The following is an 18456-nucleotide window of genomic DNA, read 5'->3' as shown; positions in this document are numbered from 1 at the left end:
AAGACAAGAAGACAATACTCCAATTCTCAGGGAAGTGGAAGAAACCAAGCCGGAGCTAAGGGGGCGCTTGGATTCCAGTTGGGGTTTTTGAGCTTCAAGTTTTGGGGTCATCTCCTAAATATTCAGAGACCTTTCCTCAAATTTCTTGCGGTACCCTCTAAGACCCTTCCCTGCTGTGGTTGGGGGTCTTTCGTCCTGGACTAGAGCAGTAGGCAACCTGTTTCCCCCCACACACAAGGGGAAAGGGTTGAAGGGGCCCGCCCCGTGATGTCACCCCCCCAAGACACACACACACACACACACACACACACACACACACACACGCACGCACGCACGCACGCACGCACGCGCACACACACACTGTACTCTTCCTCCACCCCCAAGCTAGTTACATTTAGCTCACAGGGATTGGGCTACGACTTGGAAGAGTTTAGGGGGCAACGAACAGAGTGGCCCTGGGGGTGCCCACCCCCGACGGCCACCCCGGCGCCTAGGACCTCCGGGCGGGGATGCAGCTGGGGGACTAGGGAAGCACTTCCACTCCCTCCTCTCAGCCCTGGCAGGGTGGTGAGTAGTTAACACTCCCTCCCCAACCTCTCCTTGTTTTAGGGTCCCCAGCCTTCCAAGTGGATTGAGGAGAAGAACCCCAGGAATTCCTCAAGCCAACTCTCCAGCCTGTTAGAACCTTGATGTCCAAAAGGCATTTGGAGGAAAGTGCCTGCCACCCCACTTCCACAGTGCCCCAAATGCCAGACCGTCCTTGGTGTTCTCCTTTCAGGATCTGAATTCAAATCCCACTGGCAGCCCTGACACCCCTGGGGAAAGGGAGGGGTAGCAAAAGTCTCACCAGTGTCTTGAGGGGAGGAGCAAGTGGCTACCAGGATGTGCGATGTCTGTGGGCAAGCGCCTGCTTATTCCATGAGGGGCGAGGGATTTGGACTGTGGCTGGACGCCCCTTTCCCTAACAACTCCGTCTCAGCGTGAAGCTGAGGCTTCAAAACCCTGATAAACTGTGGGTGAGACTGTCTCTACTTAATTCCTTGTCCCAAACTCTTTCTCGGTGTCTGTTCCCCACCCCCTTTTCTTCCCTTGGGTTGGAGCAGCTGTCGGGAGACCCCACCATGGCTCATTCTCTCCTCTTCCTCCTCCCTCTCCCCTCTCTATTAACTCCACCCTTCCCAATCCAATGGGGGTAGTCCTGAGTCCCAGCTGCAGGTGGAGCAAACTTTCTTTTCAGAAATAGGCCGCTGGGACTTTAGCCCCCAGTCCCATCAGTGCCCCTTTGCCCCTCCCTCCAAAGAACCAGGGTTTACTACTCCCACCCTCACCCTGGAAATCTAGGGGGCAGACAAAGGCTCATTACCTTATGAAATTTTTAAGTTCAAGTTTCACCTAGCGTCCTTTTCTCAGAGGATGGTAAAGAAACATCCTTCTCCCCTCAACCCAATCCTGTAGATTTCTTCAGTTACCCCAATAGGGCCATGCTGTCTCCTGAAATCTGCTATTCTTCAAAAGAAAGAGAAGTCCCAGAGTCTTCAAGACTCATGGGTGCCTGAGTTTCTGCTCCCTACTCCCTTGTAGGTTTCCCGACTCCCTCAAGACATTCATGGATGGATGAGGGGAGCTGACACTGACCTCCCATTCTGTGACCACCTTCTCTTCGACCATGGAGGAAACCTTGCTGCCCCTGACTATGACATCTGACCCCAGGCCCTTTAATCAACAACTCCCAGAGCCTCCAAACGCAAGATGTGTTTTGGAACCCCAGGACAATCCTAAACTGGCACCCGCCCTGGTGTGTGCCCTTTGCTGCTGCTTTGGAATCATCTACTGCTGCTTTGGTGAGGGCAGGGCAAAGGTCCTGGGGGGCAGCTGCCCAAGATTGTCACCCTCAAGGATGACGCCAACTTCTTCCTTGCTCCTGGGCCACCTTGCCTCCTCTACCAGGGGATGCCTACCTACAGTGTGGTCCATGTTGCTTGTGCCAGCTTTGCCCGTGCACACACCCATGCCCTTCAGCTCCGATCTCTGGCATCTATCATTTGCTCTCCTCTTGCCTCCTACCTCAAAACTCCATTCCCCAATTATCCTCCATGCTCAAGCCTTCTGCACTCTTCCCCAAAAACCTGGATCAGCCTGTGCTAATTTTTTCCCATCTGCCATCCCTGGAAGGCTAGACCTTCTTTCTGTACCTACTGCCCTCAATGCATTCATCTTGGCTTCTGACTTTCCCCATTCCCTCACAGTTCCACCTTGAGATTATCCCTTTCTGCCCCTTTCCTTGAGGTCCCTTGGTGTGCTGCTCCTATCTTCTGCTCCTCTGGTTAGCCACTTCTCTCCTTCCCAGTTAATAAGAGCCATCCCCATAGAACCCCCTTTCTGCTTCTCAGTGCCTCTTACCTCCTTTCTCAGGCTACCGCTGCTTCAAGGCAGTGATGTTTCTCTCGGGCCTGCTGTCAGGAGCTCTGGTGATCTTCCTTCTGTGCCACAAGGAACGGGTGCTGGAGACACAGCTGAGCCTGGAGGTGAGCGCAGGCATTGCGCTGGGGATCGGACTCCTCTGCGGCCTGGTCACCATGCTGGTTCGCAGTGTTGGGCTCTTCCTGACTGGTCTTCTGCTAGGCCTGACCCTAGGTGCCGGGGCCCTGCTGGGCACCGAGCCCATCTACCAACCACCTTCAGCCTGGGTGCCAGCTGGGGGGCTGGTGGGGCTGGCACTGCTGGGAGCCCTGCTCACGCTTCGGTGGCCACGTCCATTCACAGTTCTAGGCACAGCTCTACTTGGTGCTGCAGTGCTGGTGGCCTGTGCTGACTACTTCCTGGAGAGGCTGGCACTGGGTAGTCGGCTGGGCCAACGCCTGCAGGCACTTCCAGTCTTGCCTCCTCTCTGCTGGTATAGCTGGGTCTTACTGGGGACCTGGCCTGCTTTGGGGGCCCTTGGGGCCCTGGCCCAATGGAAGCTCATGGCTGAGGAACATGGAAGCCACGCCAATGGTGAGTTAGTACTGTGGTACAGAAGCAGCCAATTTGTCCCCAATTCCTAGACTTGAGGAGGGGAAGGGGAGAAATACACTTGAGGGAGGAGGATGGGAGAGGATGTTCAAAGTGAATGGGATAGGGCATTGGAAAAAAGTTAGAGTTAAGGGCCAGACCGTGACTCACTTGGGAGAGCGTAGTGCTGATAACATCAAGGCCACGGGTTTGGATCCCTATATAGGGATGGCCAGTTAGTTCACCTGGGAGAGCGTGGTGCTGACAACACCTAGTCAAGGGTTAAGATCCCCTTGCCGGTCATCCTTTAAAAAAAAAATAAAGTTCCTTTAAAAGAACTTAACTCTTTAAAGGAACCAAAGTAGGTCTGGGTAAGAAGGAGAAGAGAAATTGCCAGGGGAAGCAGGGAGGAGTTATTGGGAACTGTAATGGAAGGAAGGAAGGATCTCAGGGAAGTCCAGGGGGAAAGAGTATGAAAATTCCAAAGAAGGGTTTGTTTTAGAATAACCGGAGCAAAGATGAGGCTTGAGAGAATCTAACAGGAAGGTCAGATGGGTTTCTCTAGAGTGTGAGTGTGTTTAGGGGTGGGATTCAGGGTCTAAAGAGGCCTCCTTGAATCTGTGTTGCCCCCTCCCAAGCAGTGGTCTTGAGTCACCAGCGAAGGCATCTCCAACTCCTTCGGATCCGTCAGCAAGAGGCCAAGTGGCACCGGACCCCCTCTGGGGTGGGGCTTTGTGAGGGCAGCTATCGACGCCAGCCCCCCTCCAACACTCGCCAGCCCCCCTCCAACACTCGGAGCCCTGCGGACAGTCTGGCTCCAGTGAGTGTGGGGGTGGGGATGGAGCAACCTGGGGGGATGGGGCAGAGGGCATATGGGGATGGTCAGGGTGGGAAGAGGGTTCTGACCCAGGCCCCTCCTTCCACCCTCTCTGCCCTGTGCCCCTCCAGAGTTATCTCCAGAGTCTTCGAGAGCACCAACTGGGACCAGGCACCCAGGCTACAACCCCCCACACCATCTTGGACCTGGATTCTGACTATGGTTCCACTGTACCCCTCACCATACCCTCTGGTTCCATCCAGTCCTAAGCCTAAACCTCCACTGATGTCCCTACCTAGTGAGGGCCTAGGAACACTAGGTGGGCAGGGTCTGATCCCACAGGACCCACACACAAATTTCTCCACCTCTTGGACTTGGGGATAGGATCTGTGGTCCAACACAGACCAGAACCATAGGGATATGTTTCAGGGACAGATAGAGGGGAATCTTGTGGGGAAGGGGCAGGAAGGGAATTATGAGTTCCTATGTCTGTCCAAGAATAGATGTGCCCTAGTCACCAGAGAAACTGGCTTCCTAATTCCCTCCAAACCAAGGACGGCCCTTACCCAAATAGCCTTTTACCCACCTGAATGTGCCTCATAATGGTAAAATAAGGGGGTTTGTTTTTGTAGGACCTATAGAAAATCAGGGAGCCTCCAAGGCATTTGATAGCTTTTTGATGGGGAGAAGGGTACAGAGGAAGTTCAGGATCCCCCCAGTCCCCAGGTGCCTCATTAGGGGATAGGTGGGTTTCTGGTTGGCCTTTCCCCCCAGACTCCATAGGCTTGAGTCCCCTTCTACCTCAGTCAGGAGCACTGTCCTCCATGGTGCTTCCCCTTCTCTCCTTCTTAACCTGGGGGAGACCACAAGGCAGTGCCTGCCTCAGCACCTGCTTCCCCCAAAAGCTGACTTCTTGCTCCAAGGAGAGAACATTGGCTGGCATGCCACAGTCTTGCCCTTTTGCCCCAAGGAGCCTGGTCTTCAGGGCTACATGGAAGACAAGTGCCTTCTCTGCCTCCCATTCTGAGTGATACTAATTTCCTCCTTAACCAGTACTTTGTTCCAGCCACTTAACCATTCTGACTCTCTCCCCTCTGATTCTCCTGCCCAAGATCTGTTCCTTGGTTCCCCAGACAGCATGAAGGAAGTTATATCCCTCCCCTGGGCAGCAAGGCTATGATGGGAGGGAGGAAGAACGTGGGAGCACGTGAATAAAATGGCATTGAATACTAAACCAGGTAGTCTGGCCTCTGCTGTTGTTGCTCTTTTCTTTCTCTGCACCCCAAAATTAAAGAGTTAGCCATACTGACAAATCCTTTGTCCCCTAAAGGTCTGATATGGTACCCTTATTAGATAGACTACTGTAGGAGTTACATAGTCAGATAGCCAGAGGAGGAGCTGTTATGAACATGGAGTTAGCCTTTATTAAACACAGGTGTGCCAGACACTGTGCCAGACACTTCACATATAGTATTTCATTCAGTGCAACAACCCTGCAGGATTGGTGTTAATCTTATTTTACAAATGGGGAATTCAAGGTTCGACAAAGTTAATTAGCTTGCCCAAAGTCATAAGCAAGTAAGTGTGATTTTCCAGGATTCCAAAGCCCTTGCTCATTTTACTGGCCATGTTGTTTTCTTGCACTTTATCTAGGAAGAACAGGACCAGGCATCCAACTTCCCCAGGTATTGCCTCCTATCAGCTAAACGTTTGATTGACAACTCCCTCCACCATTGTCCTCCAGACAGTCGAAGGCACAGTTGGAAGTGCTATCTAAGGATGGGGAGAAAATGGATGGTGGTGGGGGCTAAATCAGCTAGTGGGGCACTTCCCAGGAGGGAAACAGCACAGGCGAGTGGTGGCTAGAGCTGGAACTTTTAGAAGCCCGAGGTCTATGGTTCATGCTCCTGCTGCAGCACCTGCATAGTTCTAGCAAGCAGACATTTCATTCTGGTTTTAGGCCTCTGGAAGGGTGACATTAACAGGGAATGAAAGGGTGGTGGTGTCTGTGGCTGAGGGGTAATGTCCAAGATTGTGTCTGGGTGAGTGGCCAGCTTTGAAGGTGGTATCTATGGTATCTGAGGTTGTACCTGTAGCTGAAGGAATGGTATCCCCACCTGATGGGGTAGTATCTGGGGCTGCGGGACGACAGTGCATCCAGTTGTGGGCGATATTTCTGGGATAGCCTTTCTCTACTCGAAGCTGCTGGTTGAGGCGCCAGTACTCTTTACCCTTGAAGAAGTAGACACGGTCATCCCGCCAACTCATAGCAGCCGAGGGCCGGTCTGGCACTCCCGTAAACAACCCCTTGATTGGTTTGGGGTAGCGACTGAAGTCAGTTCGGGCCAGCTCGTCCCACTGCCAGTACCCAGAGCCCTAGGTATGGGGTGGTTGGAGAGAAAGGGAGGGTGAGGAGAGAGCTTAGGGACACCCAGAGATCTACCCCCAGCCCACTGCAGCCGCAGAAGATCTCCCCTCAAGAGCGACTCTTGGCTTCTCAGTATGAGGTAACCCGCCTCTCATAAGAAGGGATTTGCCCTTGCTTTGAACTTTATACCTTAAAGAGGAACACCTTTTGATTGAGAGGCCAATAGAGAGCTGCATCGAGGTTGGGCTCTACCCTATTCAGCTTCTTGGGGAAGCCAGGAGACATCTTGAAATTAATGTAGCGCCACACCTTGTCTCCTGAGAGTATATGAGGAAAGAACAAGTCACCTCCACCTCAGGTGATAGCTTGAAGTCCCTTCATTCCACTCTTTCAGAAACTTCTTGTCTCTCCCTCCCTTTTATGGCTTCTTTAAGACTAGACCCTCCTTAGGTAAGACACTGTAACTAGCCCCCTTACCCTTAAAAAAATGAATCCATTGTGTTCGAGGAGAGTAGACAGCAGCATCCAGGTTTCCTGGGAGCCCCTCCCAAAGGGCAGACACTCGGAACAAGGGGCCCAGCCCTGAATCTGTCATGGTCCACACATAGTCCCCCTTGAAGGCATAGGTCTTCCCTCGGGGCCCTGAGAGCAAAGGTGTGTCAACAAGTCAAAAAGACAGGAGTCAAATAGATACTTGTGGATGTCTCAGGCAGGCTGATAATTTGCCCTCCTCCCACAGACTAATTCTTCAAAAATTCATTCAATTCTAATTCAAGGAGAAAATAAAAGGCAGAGAAGGAAGACCCAGTACTCAGCCTCTCCTTTGTTGTTAAGAGTATTTCAGCTCTGGTCCACTCAACAAAACAAAAGCCCTGCAGATATATCTGTTTCTCTTTGGAGAATCTCACTCTCCCCTCCAGGTGGCTTCCAAGTTGTCCTTCCAACCACGTGCAACACTCTCTCCAATAGGCATTCCAGTTAATATAGTTTTCTCAATCTTGCTACATTTCCAGATGTGTTCTAGTGGCCCTTATAGGTGGCAACCTTGGTAAGTGCCTGCCTGGCCCACCTTTAATTCGGCTCTGAATCCTCCCTTTCCATGCCACATGTCTTCTTACATAGTCACAACTTCTGCCTGGGGTCGAACTTCCATTGCTCATGCTAAAGTCTCACATCATTCCCATTTGTCCAGGCCTCAGGATCAACGGGCTGCCCCCACTACATGCCTACAGCCTGCAGGAGAAGGGCCTCACCCAGCATCACGGCATCCAGTTCACCACTGCAGGGGTCTGGCATGGGACTGGGTTCCGTGGGCACTGGGGATACAGTGGGTAGCTCTGTCTTTTCTTCTTCCTCATCTTTTATCTCTGGGCTCTTCTTGCCTGCAAGGTGAAGTAATGCTGCTCAGGGAGAGAACTCATAGTGCATGGCCTCCCCACCCATCTACTGTAAGTTCTGCTCAGAGGCTCCATGGAGAGGGAAAAAGGGAGTCCTAGAAGAGTTTCCCTTAGTGGTAGGCTCATATTGATATCAGCAGGAGATATGTTTTAGTTTTGAGAGACACCAGAAAGCTGGAAAGAGGTTTGCTGGAATGTGCATTCTCCACCTCCAAGAATGGACATGAGGGGAGAGAGACCTGGAAGGAAAATTACACTCAGAAGAATCAAAACAGTTCCTAAAAATGAAGAAGAGTGAACATCTGGGCCAGAGGAAGCAAAAAAGCCAAGCCATTTAACTCCATGGTGGCTAGATCTGTCTCTTCAAGCCTGGAGAGATGCTGGTCAGACTGACCCTCACACTCACTAGGGAGATGGACTGACCATAGAGAGCCTGGATCCCTGCCACATCATCTGGATGCAGCTTGAAGTAGGGCCGGTAGCCAGCATAGACAGGGGCCATGAGGGCCTGGGTGTATCGGGAGTGCCCAAGCCCCAGGGCATGGCCCAGTTCATGGGCTGCAATGATGCGCAGATTCACTCCCCAGTAGGTCCCCTCAGTCCAGAGCTCATCTTCATCGAAGTGCACACTGCCCAGCTCTGGGATGTCAGCATGGGCCAGGACTCTCCCTGGAAAAAGGCAGAGGTGGATAGGAAGGAAGTCAGAGCCCACTAGGCTGGAGCATATCCCACCTATTATAAACTCTAATGACTCCATTCCCTTAAAAGCCCCCCAGCTATATTCACTGTCTCTTAGATGCTTCTTCCTCTCCTTTCAGATTCCCCTGTCATCACCCAATTTTCTCGGAGATGCCCATTACTGTCCCACTATCTCCACAGCCACCCCATCCTCTCTGGCCCAATCCTCTCTGAGGTGTACCTTGAGTAGGGGAACTTAAGCCAGAGAAGGAGGCATAAGCTTCGAAGAAGAGGCTTGGTAAGGCCCCAGGTAGGAGACCAACTCTTCCCCGAGGCAATGTGAGAAGTGGTTGGAGAGTGTATGGGCGTAAAGGACAACCTAAACATAAAAATTCCAGAGCCACTGGCTCTGGAATTAACTAAATCTCAGAGGTCTGTGAGGTGAGAGCTGAGAACAGGTGCCTACCAGGTCCATCGAAGGTATTGGAGCAGTTCGGGCTTTGGCGGCCATGGAAAGAGAGGCGGATGTCAGCCCTTCCAGCCTTCACCTCCTGGAAGGTTAGGGGAGCCACACTGCTCCAGTACTTGAAGGCTTGAAGTAGGGCTGCCCGGGCTGTGTGGGGTGGGAGGGTGGAGGGCAGGTTCAAGATGTGGAAGGTCAAGTGTTTCTTTCTCCAGCGGCCTGGTTAAAGGATCAGAAAATAGATTAGAAACACAGATCCTTCTGCCAGCCCCAGAAAGCTCCCCTGGGTCTGGGCAGTCACAACCCCTCCAGGCAGGTAAAAACCAGGTAATCACCAGGTGATCATCCATTCAACACTAAAGCTGGTCCAGGCTGTCCCGATGCCACCCACGCTCCAGAGCCACACCACCCTCTCCACTCCCTCCCTTTCCCAGGTTCAGTCCTCACCCAGCAGCAGATATTTAAGGGTCTTCTGGTTGAAGGGGTCCTCCAGGCCACAACGAGGCTGCCTCATTCGGGTCCTTGTGGCATCATCCAGCTGACCTGAGACTGGCAGCTCAGATGCTTCCTGAAAAGCTCTGAAAAGAGGAAAAAGGATGGGTCCACCTGGGCAGGGGCATCTGGAATGATTGGGAATTGGGGATATGGTTCTTTGGCCTCTTGCTGCCCAGGGTGGTGGCCGAGAACAGCACAGGATCTCTGAAATTGTCAGGGTCACTCCAGCCTCCAGTCCTCGTAATTGGGACTTTCTTTTCTGTTCTGCAGAAACAGCAACACTTCAATTTTCATCTGCCCATTTGCAATCTCTTTTATTTGATTAAGTTTGCCCTCAGGTATAGGCTTTCTCCTCTACTGCAATTTCTTTCTTTTTTTGATTTGTTTTGTTTTGTTTCTCTCTACTACAATTTCTAAATTTCTGCTCTTGGGGAAGTGTCCAGCCCCATCCTCTGGAGATTCTCCCACCAATGCTCCCATCTGAGGGCCTGTCCTCCCTCAGCCTTCTCCCTTCTTGGCTGAATCCCCCTCCCAGCCCAGCCTGCTCTGGGGAAATTTCACCTACCTATGGACTATCATAGGGCCTATGTGCTTTTCAAAAGACCTGAACATATCTGAGAACAGAAAGAAAAACAATCTATTACATCCAAAATATAAAAGAAAACTACAAAATAGAAACTATTAAATGCTGAATTAAATGTCCACAAAAGATAATATCATGTCAACAACTCAACTTCGACTCAACTCAATTCATTGTTTTATGTATAAATTATGCTTCATTGGGCTATAACTAAATAATAGTATTTTGGATATGATATGGGGTAGAGCCTTCAAAGGAGCACTTAGGGCCTAGAAAGATCAATGACTGTACTCCTCATCTTTGAATCCCCATGTCACCCTTTATCCCACTACCCTAACAATGATAGCCACCCATCCTCTAGATCCCCAGCATGGATTTTGGTCAGGCAGAGGTGGGGCTGGAGAGGAAGGGATGTGAAGAGGGAGAAAGACCTTGCAACCTCAGCTCTGAAGGCATGTGCCTTATGACCTCTCACCTCAGAGCTTCTGTGATATCTTCTGACCTGAAGTCATCAGGTCCTTCTAGAGGCCTCTGTAGGTACCCATATTGCAACAGATAATCCTATGATGGGTTGGAGGTAAGCAGGATAAAAAGAAGGTTAGTCTCTGGGTAAAGTTTCTAAATGAGCTAAGAAGCCCATCAGGAGAGGAGGGGACAGATATGGAAGGACTCAAGGAGAAGCACCTTAGCGAAGGGGCTCAGGTGGAACAAGGGGAAGCAGTCAGAGATGGGCAGGGTAGAGGAAGGAAGGTAGACAGTTTAAGGTCAGCAGGGAGGCTTGGATGGGATGTGGAGCAGTAACCCCTGCCTCTCCCCTGGCCCGGGCCTCTCTTTCCCAGGGGACTCACCACAGCTGCCTCCTTCTCTGCAGGCCCCAGGGCACGGCCTGAGACTGTCATGGGGAGTAGGAAGCCCAGCCACAGCTGCTGCCAGTTCATGGTCCCACCAGACAAGAGCTCTTGAGGTTGTCTGTGCCCTCTGACCTGATATTTCTGGGAACCTGGGGGAGCAGGGCTAGGCTGGGGGACTCTTACCTCCAGTTCTTTTCACTCTCCAGCTTCTGGTCCTCTTTATAAAACTTCAACTGAAGGGAATTGGGGGGAGGGGCGGAGGGAGGTGACTCAGCCCAGAGATATGTTGCAATTTACCATTAACCCTTGCCCTACCAGAGAGCAGAAGCCAGGAAGATCCCTGAACCCCCTCCCTCAGAGTCCTCTGACAGAGGTGGGAGGACTTTTCATACTGCCCTGGGGTAGATATCCTGGCAGGATGAGAAGCAGAATCTCTGGAGAGACTAGGGATAGGGTCCATGGACATGCGCTGGAGTTGAACAGTCCTGGGCCCCAGGGACCCTGAGCCAGCAAATTCTCCAGCTTCAACCTTCAAGTCTCCCTCTCTGCTCTAGAACAGGGAAAAAAGTAAAAGCTAAGAGGCGGGAGGTAGCTAAAGGTAGCTTGGGTTTCAGATGAAGGAATCAAGGGTAAATTCTTACTTTCTTTTCACCCAAAACCAAGTTGGGAATTTGAGTGATCTTGAAGCCTACTATGTCTATTTTAATAAAAAGTCATTATTTCAAGCATTTAATGAGCCTGGAATGTGTGGGTGGAGGTGGGGTTTAACAAGAGCATGAAGATGTAAAGGGTCTGGAGCCTGCCCTGAAAGAGTTTATAGATGGATGAGGCAGACCTCAGCACCTGGAAGGAGCAGAGCTGGGATGCCAGGCAGGAGGTAATCCATCCTAGGGGTCACAGGGCTAGGGGAGTCTTGCTGAGAAGGCAGGCTTTGAGCTGGGCTTTGAAGGCTGGCTAAGAGTGAGAGGGGGTAAAAGCACTGAGAGACACAGACAATACAGGTCTTGGGTAAAAGCGCAGAGCTTAGAACCTGCTGTGCTCAGAGAGTAAATCTGAAAGGTCGGGACTGCTTCATTCGCCACTGAATCCCTAGTGTCTGGCCCAGGCCAGCTCCGTGCTTTAGAAGCAGTGCTTAATAAACCTTTATCAAATGAATAACCAAGGAGGGAGAGTGGTTGGGAGCCAGAGTTTAGAGAGGGCCTTGAATGCTACGTAGGAAAAAGAAGAAATACTTACATTTGAAAATATTTACTGTGTACTGGATGCTCTGTATATTATCTCAATTAATTCTCACAAGTGTCCTGTGAGGGAGAAATTATTCTGGCCATTTTTTATAAGAGGAAATGGAGACCCAGAGAAGGAAACTTGATCAAGGACATGGAGCTCCTAACTAGCCTGGCCTATATTCAAATCCCTCTGCTGACTCCATAGCTCATGCTCTTCGCATGCACCACACTGACTCTTAGAACTCTGTTCTTTAAGGGGTTAGGAGCCACTGAAGTTTCCACTATCATTTATGCATCATCACACAACATTTGCATATCATTCAAGTGCACAGTGAAGTAGGCATAGGAATGAGGGAAAGGATTACTGGACTCAAGTTCTCAGTAAGACCTCAGTTCTCAGCCCTTCCCGATACCCCAGGCTGAAAGGCTGGGAGGCCACAGGGAAATCCTTCACACCCCAGGATCAAGGTGGGGGATATTTCTGACTCATATTGCTGCCCCCAGTGATGCTGATCCCCCTGAAACACCCATCACCCAACTGCATGACAATTGGGTGACTAAGTCCCGAATGACCAGTGACAGGCAGGAAAGGACAGAGAGCTTCTGAGTGATGAGTGACAGAGACCATCACCAAGGCTGGTGGACCCAGGAAATGACGGAGTTTGGGGACCAGCTCCTTCTCAGCCCCCTGCAGGGCCCTTTCTTGTCCCTTTTTTCTCCTTTTTCTACCCCCACCTTTCAATCCCTCTCCTTTTGAGAAAAGGACATGGACCAATTGAAACATGATTTTTTTCTGATTCTAGTTTTCCCATTTTGTTTTTCTCTGAATAATAGCTCTCCATCACTCATTGTAATAAATTTGGAAAATACCAAAATAAACAAGGAGAAAAATGAAAACCACTAGTAAATTCTACCCAAAAGTGAACCACTAGTAACACTTTGATGCATTTACTTGAAACTGTCTGTGGACCTGGGTTCAGCTCCAGCTCTGCCTGCCCAGGCTCTGCAGTTGGGAGTGGAAGAAACTGTGGATGGGATGGAAGAGAAAGTTACAGGAACTGGTGAGGATAATGGGGGAGGGGCAAGAGCTGAGGGTGGTGAAGGGAGAGGAGGACACAGACAAGCAAGACGCAAGGGAAAGGAGTAAGGTAAGATGAATATGATAGCAAATTATTCCTTCTCCTTAGGTGCTTCATGTACGAAAAAAAATAGTGTATGTTAGCAAGAGAGATGGTAAGAGAAGGTAGTTACTGTAAGGTGAGGTGTGGGCAGGCACTCTGGCCTCAAAAGACATGGCAATGACAGAAGAGGGTAGAATAAAATAGTAAAAAAGCTGCCAAATACTTTACCTTGTTTAAATCTCAACAACAACTCTGTGAGCTGGTATTATCACCTTTTTACAGAAAAGGGTGCCAAGTCTCTAATAGGCTGCTTCAGGTCACAGCCAGGAAGCAGCAGAGCCACAGGCTCTAAAGCTCTGATCTTTGCATGGCACTCTTCAGCCACCCATAGTTCCCACAGGCACCCAAATACAATCCCCAACAGCAAGGAGCTGCAGGCTGGACATTTGTGCAAGGACATGCATGACTAACTGTTCCCACCACTGCAGCATGACCAGCTCTTCTACCAGCCCCCAACCCCTGAGCCAGGCTGACCCAGCTCTTTTTCCCTCTGAATTTGTCATCTCTCACTGGGGGAGATGCGGAAATATGTGCGAAGGGTTAGAACATGTGGCCTGCCTGTGCCAGAGAGAGAACTTGATTCTGAGAGAAAAAACTCCTGAGTTCTTTGGCTTCCTGCTCCCTTCTGGCAAACTGGTTTACCCCTCTGCCCACAAACTGTGGCAGAAGAGTTTGTATAGAAATTTTTTTTTTTTTTTTGTCTTTTTCGTGACCGGCACTCAGCCAGTGAGTGCACCGGCCATTCCCATATAGGATCCGAACCGCGGCGGGAGCGTCGCTGCGCTCCCAGCGCCGCACTCTCCCGAGTGCGCCACAGGCTCAGCCCTGTATAGAAATATTTTTAATTAAAATATTTTAACTGTTGCAGAAGGGCGTAGAGTAAGCTTCTGAGATTATTTTCTAATGATCAGGGGCCATGGGGCTATGGGTGGAAGGCAAAAGTTTGTAGAAGTTTCTAAGCCCAGGAAAAGCAAATCTCTAAACCATCAACCTTAGCCTGTGGAGGTGGGGGCAGGAAGAAGCTGGAGAAATAGGAATGGGGTGGTCTGGAAAACTGGACATCCTAGCATATAAAGGGCAAGTTTAGGGCCTGAAACTGGAATCTGAAAGTGAGAAAAACATGAGTTGTAACCAAGTTAGAGCTGGCCAGACCCTGCCCTTAATCTAGAGAAATGTGAGAGGGGGTGGTGGTGGCCTCGGGCCTGTTTTCCCCTCAGAACCCCAAGGGAGTCAAGAGACAGGGAGCTTTCCCTGGAGTGGGGTTGAGTTCTCCGAGATGATACCATGGAAACCTCTGTTTTTAAGAGGACTCCCATCCACACACACACACACACATACACACACACACACACACACACACACACACACACACACACACACACACACACTCCTTTAATTAGTCATGAGTTCCTAGAAGCCATATGGGAAGTGATGGCCAGGACTGTGCACAGATGGAACCTGTTAGTGACCAGGGAAGTAGGAGGGGTCTGGGTCTGGGGATGGCTCAGGGACTTGGCCAGCACATTCCAAACTTCCTCAACACAAGCTGGCCAGTCAGCTCAATTGGTTAAGAGTATGGTCTTGATAACACCAAGGCCAAGGGTCCAGATCCCTGTACAAGCCAGCTGCCCAAAACAAACAAACAAACAAACAAAAACTTCCTCAACCCACATTATGAGCTCTTCCTGGCATTCCCACCCACTGGCCTGAATCGACACATTTGAGAGGACATCAGACCCAGATCCTGAAGTTTTTCCATTCTTGTCAAATTATGAGGGAGACCAAGATCTGTTCCCCTTCTCCAATTCACAGAAAAAGCTACTATCCCACAGGACTACCCTGGAAATTGCTGGAGGTTTCTGCTGGCAGTCCTATTATCCAGCACAGTGACTGTTGCATGAAGGGATAAATTCCAGCCCTGGAACAAGGTGGAGAATAGAGGAATAGGAATTTAAGTGTTCCATTAGCATCTAGGATGATAGGGAAATGATGATAGCACGGGTTTTTTGTTCCTTTCAGGAATGGCAGCCTTCTCTTTAAAGAAAACCAAACTGATCTTTCTATCTTTATTGCTTTTCCCAAGGGATGTGGGATGTGGCTGAGCACTTTGGCCTCCTGTCCTCACTCTGTGACCCCAGGAAACAGATCTGTCCCGATGTTTGGGAACTTCCATGAGAAAATTTGTTTGGCTCGCTTTTTTTGTTAACAAAAGGGCTTGATAGGGGTTGGCAAGGGAAAGAGTCCAGCATTGACTTCCCCTTTTGAAGAGGGTAGTAACTAGAGAGGGGAAGGAGGCCTTGGAAAGACCTCACTCTGCTTCTGCCAGGCCAGCAACTGCAGAGAAGGCTGTTGGGGTGAGAAGGCTGCCCTTGATGGGGAAAGGCATGTAGGGACGGGGTTCTCCTCTGATCCCCATTTTGTCCCTAACTTACTTAGGAAGGATAGTGGGCGTTCAACAGTGTTTTTGTTGGTTTTTTTTTTTTTAACTAAATACATTAATTAGACAGTGGGGGAAGGGCTGATGCTATGTACAAGTATATCCTGCACATTGTGAGGAAGAGAGAGCTAAAGGATTTTAAAGTGCTGAAGGGATACAATTCCTGTCTGAGTCTGAGCTTGTGCAACTTTGGCATAATGAGCACTGCCCTTCATCTGTGAAATAAGTTTTTGAAATAGGAACTCGAGAAAGACAATCGCAAAAGAAGACAGTTGGTCCTAAGGAAGACTGTACTCTCAGATTTTTTTATCCAGAATCTATTCCTAAGGATATATGTGCTCACCTGCTTCCCATTTTCTTAAAAACACCTTAGTGTGTGTGTGTGTGTGTGTGTGTGTGTGTGTGTGTGTGTGTGTGTGTGTGTGTGTAAATGGAGATGATACATAACTATCTGACTACTTTCAAATAGGAAGCTGGATATTGACAGGATAGGAGCACACTGGGAGGTAAGATTTGAGAGATCTTTGGAAACCAAGAACTGGAACAGGTGGAAAAATATGCAGCTGATCACTAGTCACAAAGTGAGGCTGGCCACTGAGCCAAGTAGCCATAGTGGTCAACAAGATCAGAAAGAACTGATCAGCAAGGGTGTTAACCCTCTGCTCTGAGGACAGCAGTGGTGGCCAGTGGCAAAAGGAGAGTAAAAGAGAAGCCAGTGAAAAGGGCAGTCATGGTGGGGATCATGGGAAACCAAGCCCAGTTAGGGTCATGTATTGGGGGCAAAGTAAGAGTTGTTTTGCTGACTAGACAGAGTGTATCCTTGCAAATATAAGGAATGAGTTTTAGCAAAAATTGTTTTCATCTATCATTCATTGCTTCATATAGACATTCTGTAAATATGTATGAAATCTACCTGTGCTGCTTAAATTTTTCTACTAAAATACTCCAGGTATATCATTAAAATATATGCTCGGAGGGTGGAGGTATATGTACACAACTGAGGTAGTTACTTCTTCAAAGAATTGTTCATCTCACAATGATTATCCTTTCTCTGTCCCTTTCCACAGGATCAAATGGGAGATGTCCAGCAGCCACATTTATACTAAATAAAACTCTGCCCTCTTGTACTGGTTAACTGAACCAGAGATAGACAGCTAAGCCAAGCAGATTTACTCCTCCCAACACCCCAGGAATTTGGAGTTGGGTTTAAGAGAGAAATAAGTTAGACTCTTTATGTTACTGGATCTGAAACATGTTAAGCTCAGGCAGTGAGTTGGCCATTTTTCCCCTCTGAGGGCTGAGAAGCAAAGGAAGCCTGTCTGCTAGGAAAGAAGCCCAAAGCAGAGGGTCAGAGTCAGGACAAGAGGAGAGACAGAAATCACACACTAGGGTTGGGTTCATGGTAGCTTCTTCTCTTTTCTAATTCCAGAAGCCCAGTAGCATTCTTGCTCTTGGTTCTTTATAACACTGTGGTATGCCAAATAATGTCCCCCGCAAATGTGTTCATGTCCTAATCCCCAGAACCTGTGAATATGTTCCCTCATATGATAAAAGGGGCTTTGTAGATGTGATTAAATTAAAGACCTTGAAGATGAGGAGACTATCCTGTATTATCCCAGTGAGCCCAAAGTAATCATAAAGGTCCTTATAAAAGGGAAGCAGGAGAGCCAGAATGAGAGAGGAGATGTGATGACAGAAGCGGAGGTTGGAATGACGTGGGACCATGAGCCAAGAAATGTGGAGATCCTCTAGAAGCCGGAAAAGGCAAAGAAACAAATTCTTCCCTAGAGCCTCCAGAAGGAACACAGTCTTGCCATAACCTTGATTTTAGCCCAGTGAAGTTGGACTTCTGACCTCCAGAACTGTAACATAATAAAATTTATGGGGATTTTTTTTTTTTTTTTTTTTAAAGATGACCAGTAAGGGGATCTTAACCCTTGACTTGGTGTTGTGAGCACCACGGTCAGCCAGTGAGCGAACCGGCCATCCGTATATGGGATCCGAACCCGGGGCCTTGGTGTTCTCAGCACCACACTCTCCCGAGTGAGCCACAGGCCGGCCCGGGATTTTTTTTTTTTTTTTTTTTTGAGCCACTAAGTTTGCAGTAATTTGTTACAGCAATAATAGCAAACTAATAGAAATGCTTTTATAACTTTATAATACAATTTCTCTTTCTCTCTATCTCTCTTGCTCACTCTCTTAAATTAGCTCAAATTGGTCTCTACGGTTTGCAACCAATGATCCCTAATTCATAAAAACTCAGAGTACACTTCTTTTGAAGTTTAGTTTTAATCTTTAAAATTCATGCATACAACAAAGTCAACAGATTTTTTACACAAGTCAACAGATTTTTTAGTACATGTGCTGCCAGAGCAAGCATGAGTCAACAGTTTTGTTTGCTTTTTTGTTTGTTTGTTTGTTTTCGGGAGGTGATGGCTGGTTGGTACAGAACAGATTTTTTTTTTTTTTTTTTTTTGTCTTTTTTGTGACCGGCCACACCGCGCTCAGCCAGTGAGCGCACTGGCCATCCCTATATAGGATCCGAACCCGGGGCGGGAGTGCTGCTGTGCTCCCAGCGCTGCACTCTCCCGAGTGCGCCACGGGGTCGGCCCGGAACAGATTTTTTTTTAAGTTTTTTTTTCCTCCAAAAAAGATTCCAGTATGATTGGTGCTCCAGAAAAATGCTCTGTGCTATGGCTTTACATCCCACCCTTTACTCACATACTCTTCATGGGTATTGCAGCCCAACACACACAGGCCAGTATGGTACTAGGCATTTAGATCCTGGGGATACAGAGCATAAGATGCTCTTTACCTTTGAAGAACTTACTGTCCAAGCATGTTCATGTGTATGATTGATAATAACATCCCGTTTTTGGTTTTCCTAGTGCTCTTTCTTCCTTCATTCCCTTCTCCTTTATGTCCTAACTTGAGGTCTTTCCATGTTCTTTGATACTATTCTGGGAGAATAG

At 49.0% G+C, this 18456-nt stretch overlaps 2 protein-coding genes across 7 annotated transcripts; one reads left to right on the top strand and one right to left on the bottom strand.

Moving 5' to 3' along the window:
- The first annotated feature begins 342 nt into the window (after positions 1-342).
- Positions 343-5045, top strand: LOC134360819 (transmembrane protein 198-like). Of its 4 annotated transcripts, none has more exons than XM_063075639.1 (5): positions 343-567; positions 1582-1841; positions 2413-2994; positions 3633-3811; positions 3940-5045. In XM_063075639.1, the coding sequence occupies exons 2-5, from the start codon at positions 1667-1669 to the stop codon at positions 4075-4077; spliced, it is 1074 nt and encodes a 357-aa protein (XP_062931709.1). In that variant the 5' UTR covers positions 343-567; positions 1582-1666; the 3' UTR covers positions 4078-5045. The 4 variants fall into 4 exon arrangements, with proteins under 4 accessions (XP_062931709.1, XP_062931708.1, XP_062931710.1 ...); XM_063075638.1 differs by having other exon boundaries at positions 3630-3811; XM_063075640.1 differs by lacking the exon at positions 1582-1841 and having other exon boundaries at positions 3630-3811.
- Positions 5046-5340: 295 nt separating this feature from the next.
- MMP19 (matrix metallopeptidase 19) lies at positions 5341-10727 on the bottom strand. Of its 3 annotated transcripts, none has more exons than XM_063076045.1 (9): positions 10638-10727; positions 10265-10350; positions 9162-9292; positions 8718-8933; positions 7997-8242; positions 7430-7558; positions 6654-6818; positions 6366-6493; positions 5341-6184 (listed from the first exon to the last, which is right to left on the bottom strand). In XM_063076045.1, the coding sequence occupies exons 1-9, from the start codon at positions 10725-10727 to the stop codon at positions 5765-5767; spliced, it is 1611 nt and encodes a 536-aa protein (XP_062932115.1). In that variant the 3' UTR covers positions 5341-5764. The 3 variants fall into 3 exon arrangements, with proteins under 3 accessions (XP_062932115.1, XP_062932116.1, XP_062932117.1); XM_063076046.1 differs by having other exon boundaries at positions 10641-10727; XM_063076047.1 differs by lacking the exon at positions 7997-8242 and having other exon boundaries at positions 10641-10727.
- Between the last annotated feature and the right edge of the window lie 7729 nt (positions 10728-18456).

This window comes from Cynocephalus volans, chromosome 12 (genome assembly GCF_027409185.1).
Source record: "Cynocephalus volans isolate mCynVol1 chromosome 12, mCynVol1.pri, whole genome shotgun sequence".
NCBI classification, from domain to species: domain Eukaryota; kingdom Metazoa; phylum Chordata; class Mammalia; order Dermoptera; family Cynocephalidae; genus Cynocephalus; species Cynocephalus volans.
This window is presented reverse-complemented; position numbering and strand designations above follow the sequence as displayed.

Coding starts and splice junctions, on each gene's coding strand:
- LOC134360819 (XM_063075638.1), top strand. CDS start 1,667: ATGGAGGAAACCTTGCTGCCCCTGACTATGACATCTGACCCCAGGCCC. Junction 1,842..2,412: donor AATCATCTACTGCTGCTTTG/GTGAGGGCAGGG, acceptor CTCCTTTCTCAG/GCTACCGCTGCTTCAAGGCA. Junction 2,995..3,629: donor ACATGGAAGCCACGCCAATG/GTGAGTTAGTAC, acceptor CCCCCTCCCAAG/CAGTGGTCTTGAGTCACCAG.
- MMP19 (XM_063076045.1), bottom strand. CDS start 10,727: ATGAACTGGCAGCAGCTGTGGCTGGGCTTCCTACTCCCCATGACAGTC. Junction 8,934..9,161: donor CCTTAAATATCTGCTGCTGG/GTGAGGACTGAA, acceptor TCCTTTAACCAG/GCCGCTGGAGAAAGAAACAC. Junction 7,559..7,996: donor AGGGATCCAGGCTCTCTATG/GTCAGTCCATCT, acceptor TTCACCTTGCAG/GCAAGAAGAGCCCAGAGATA.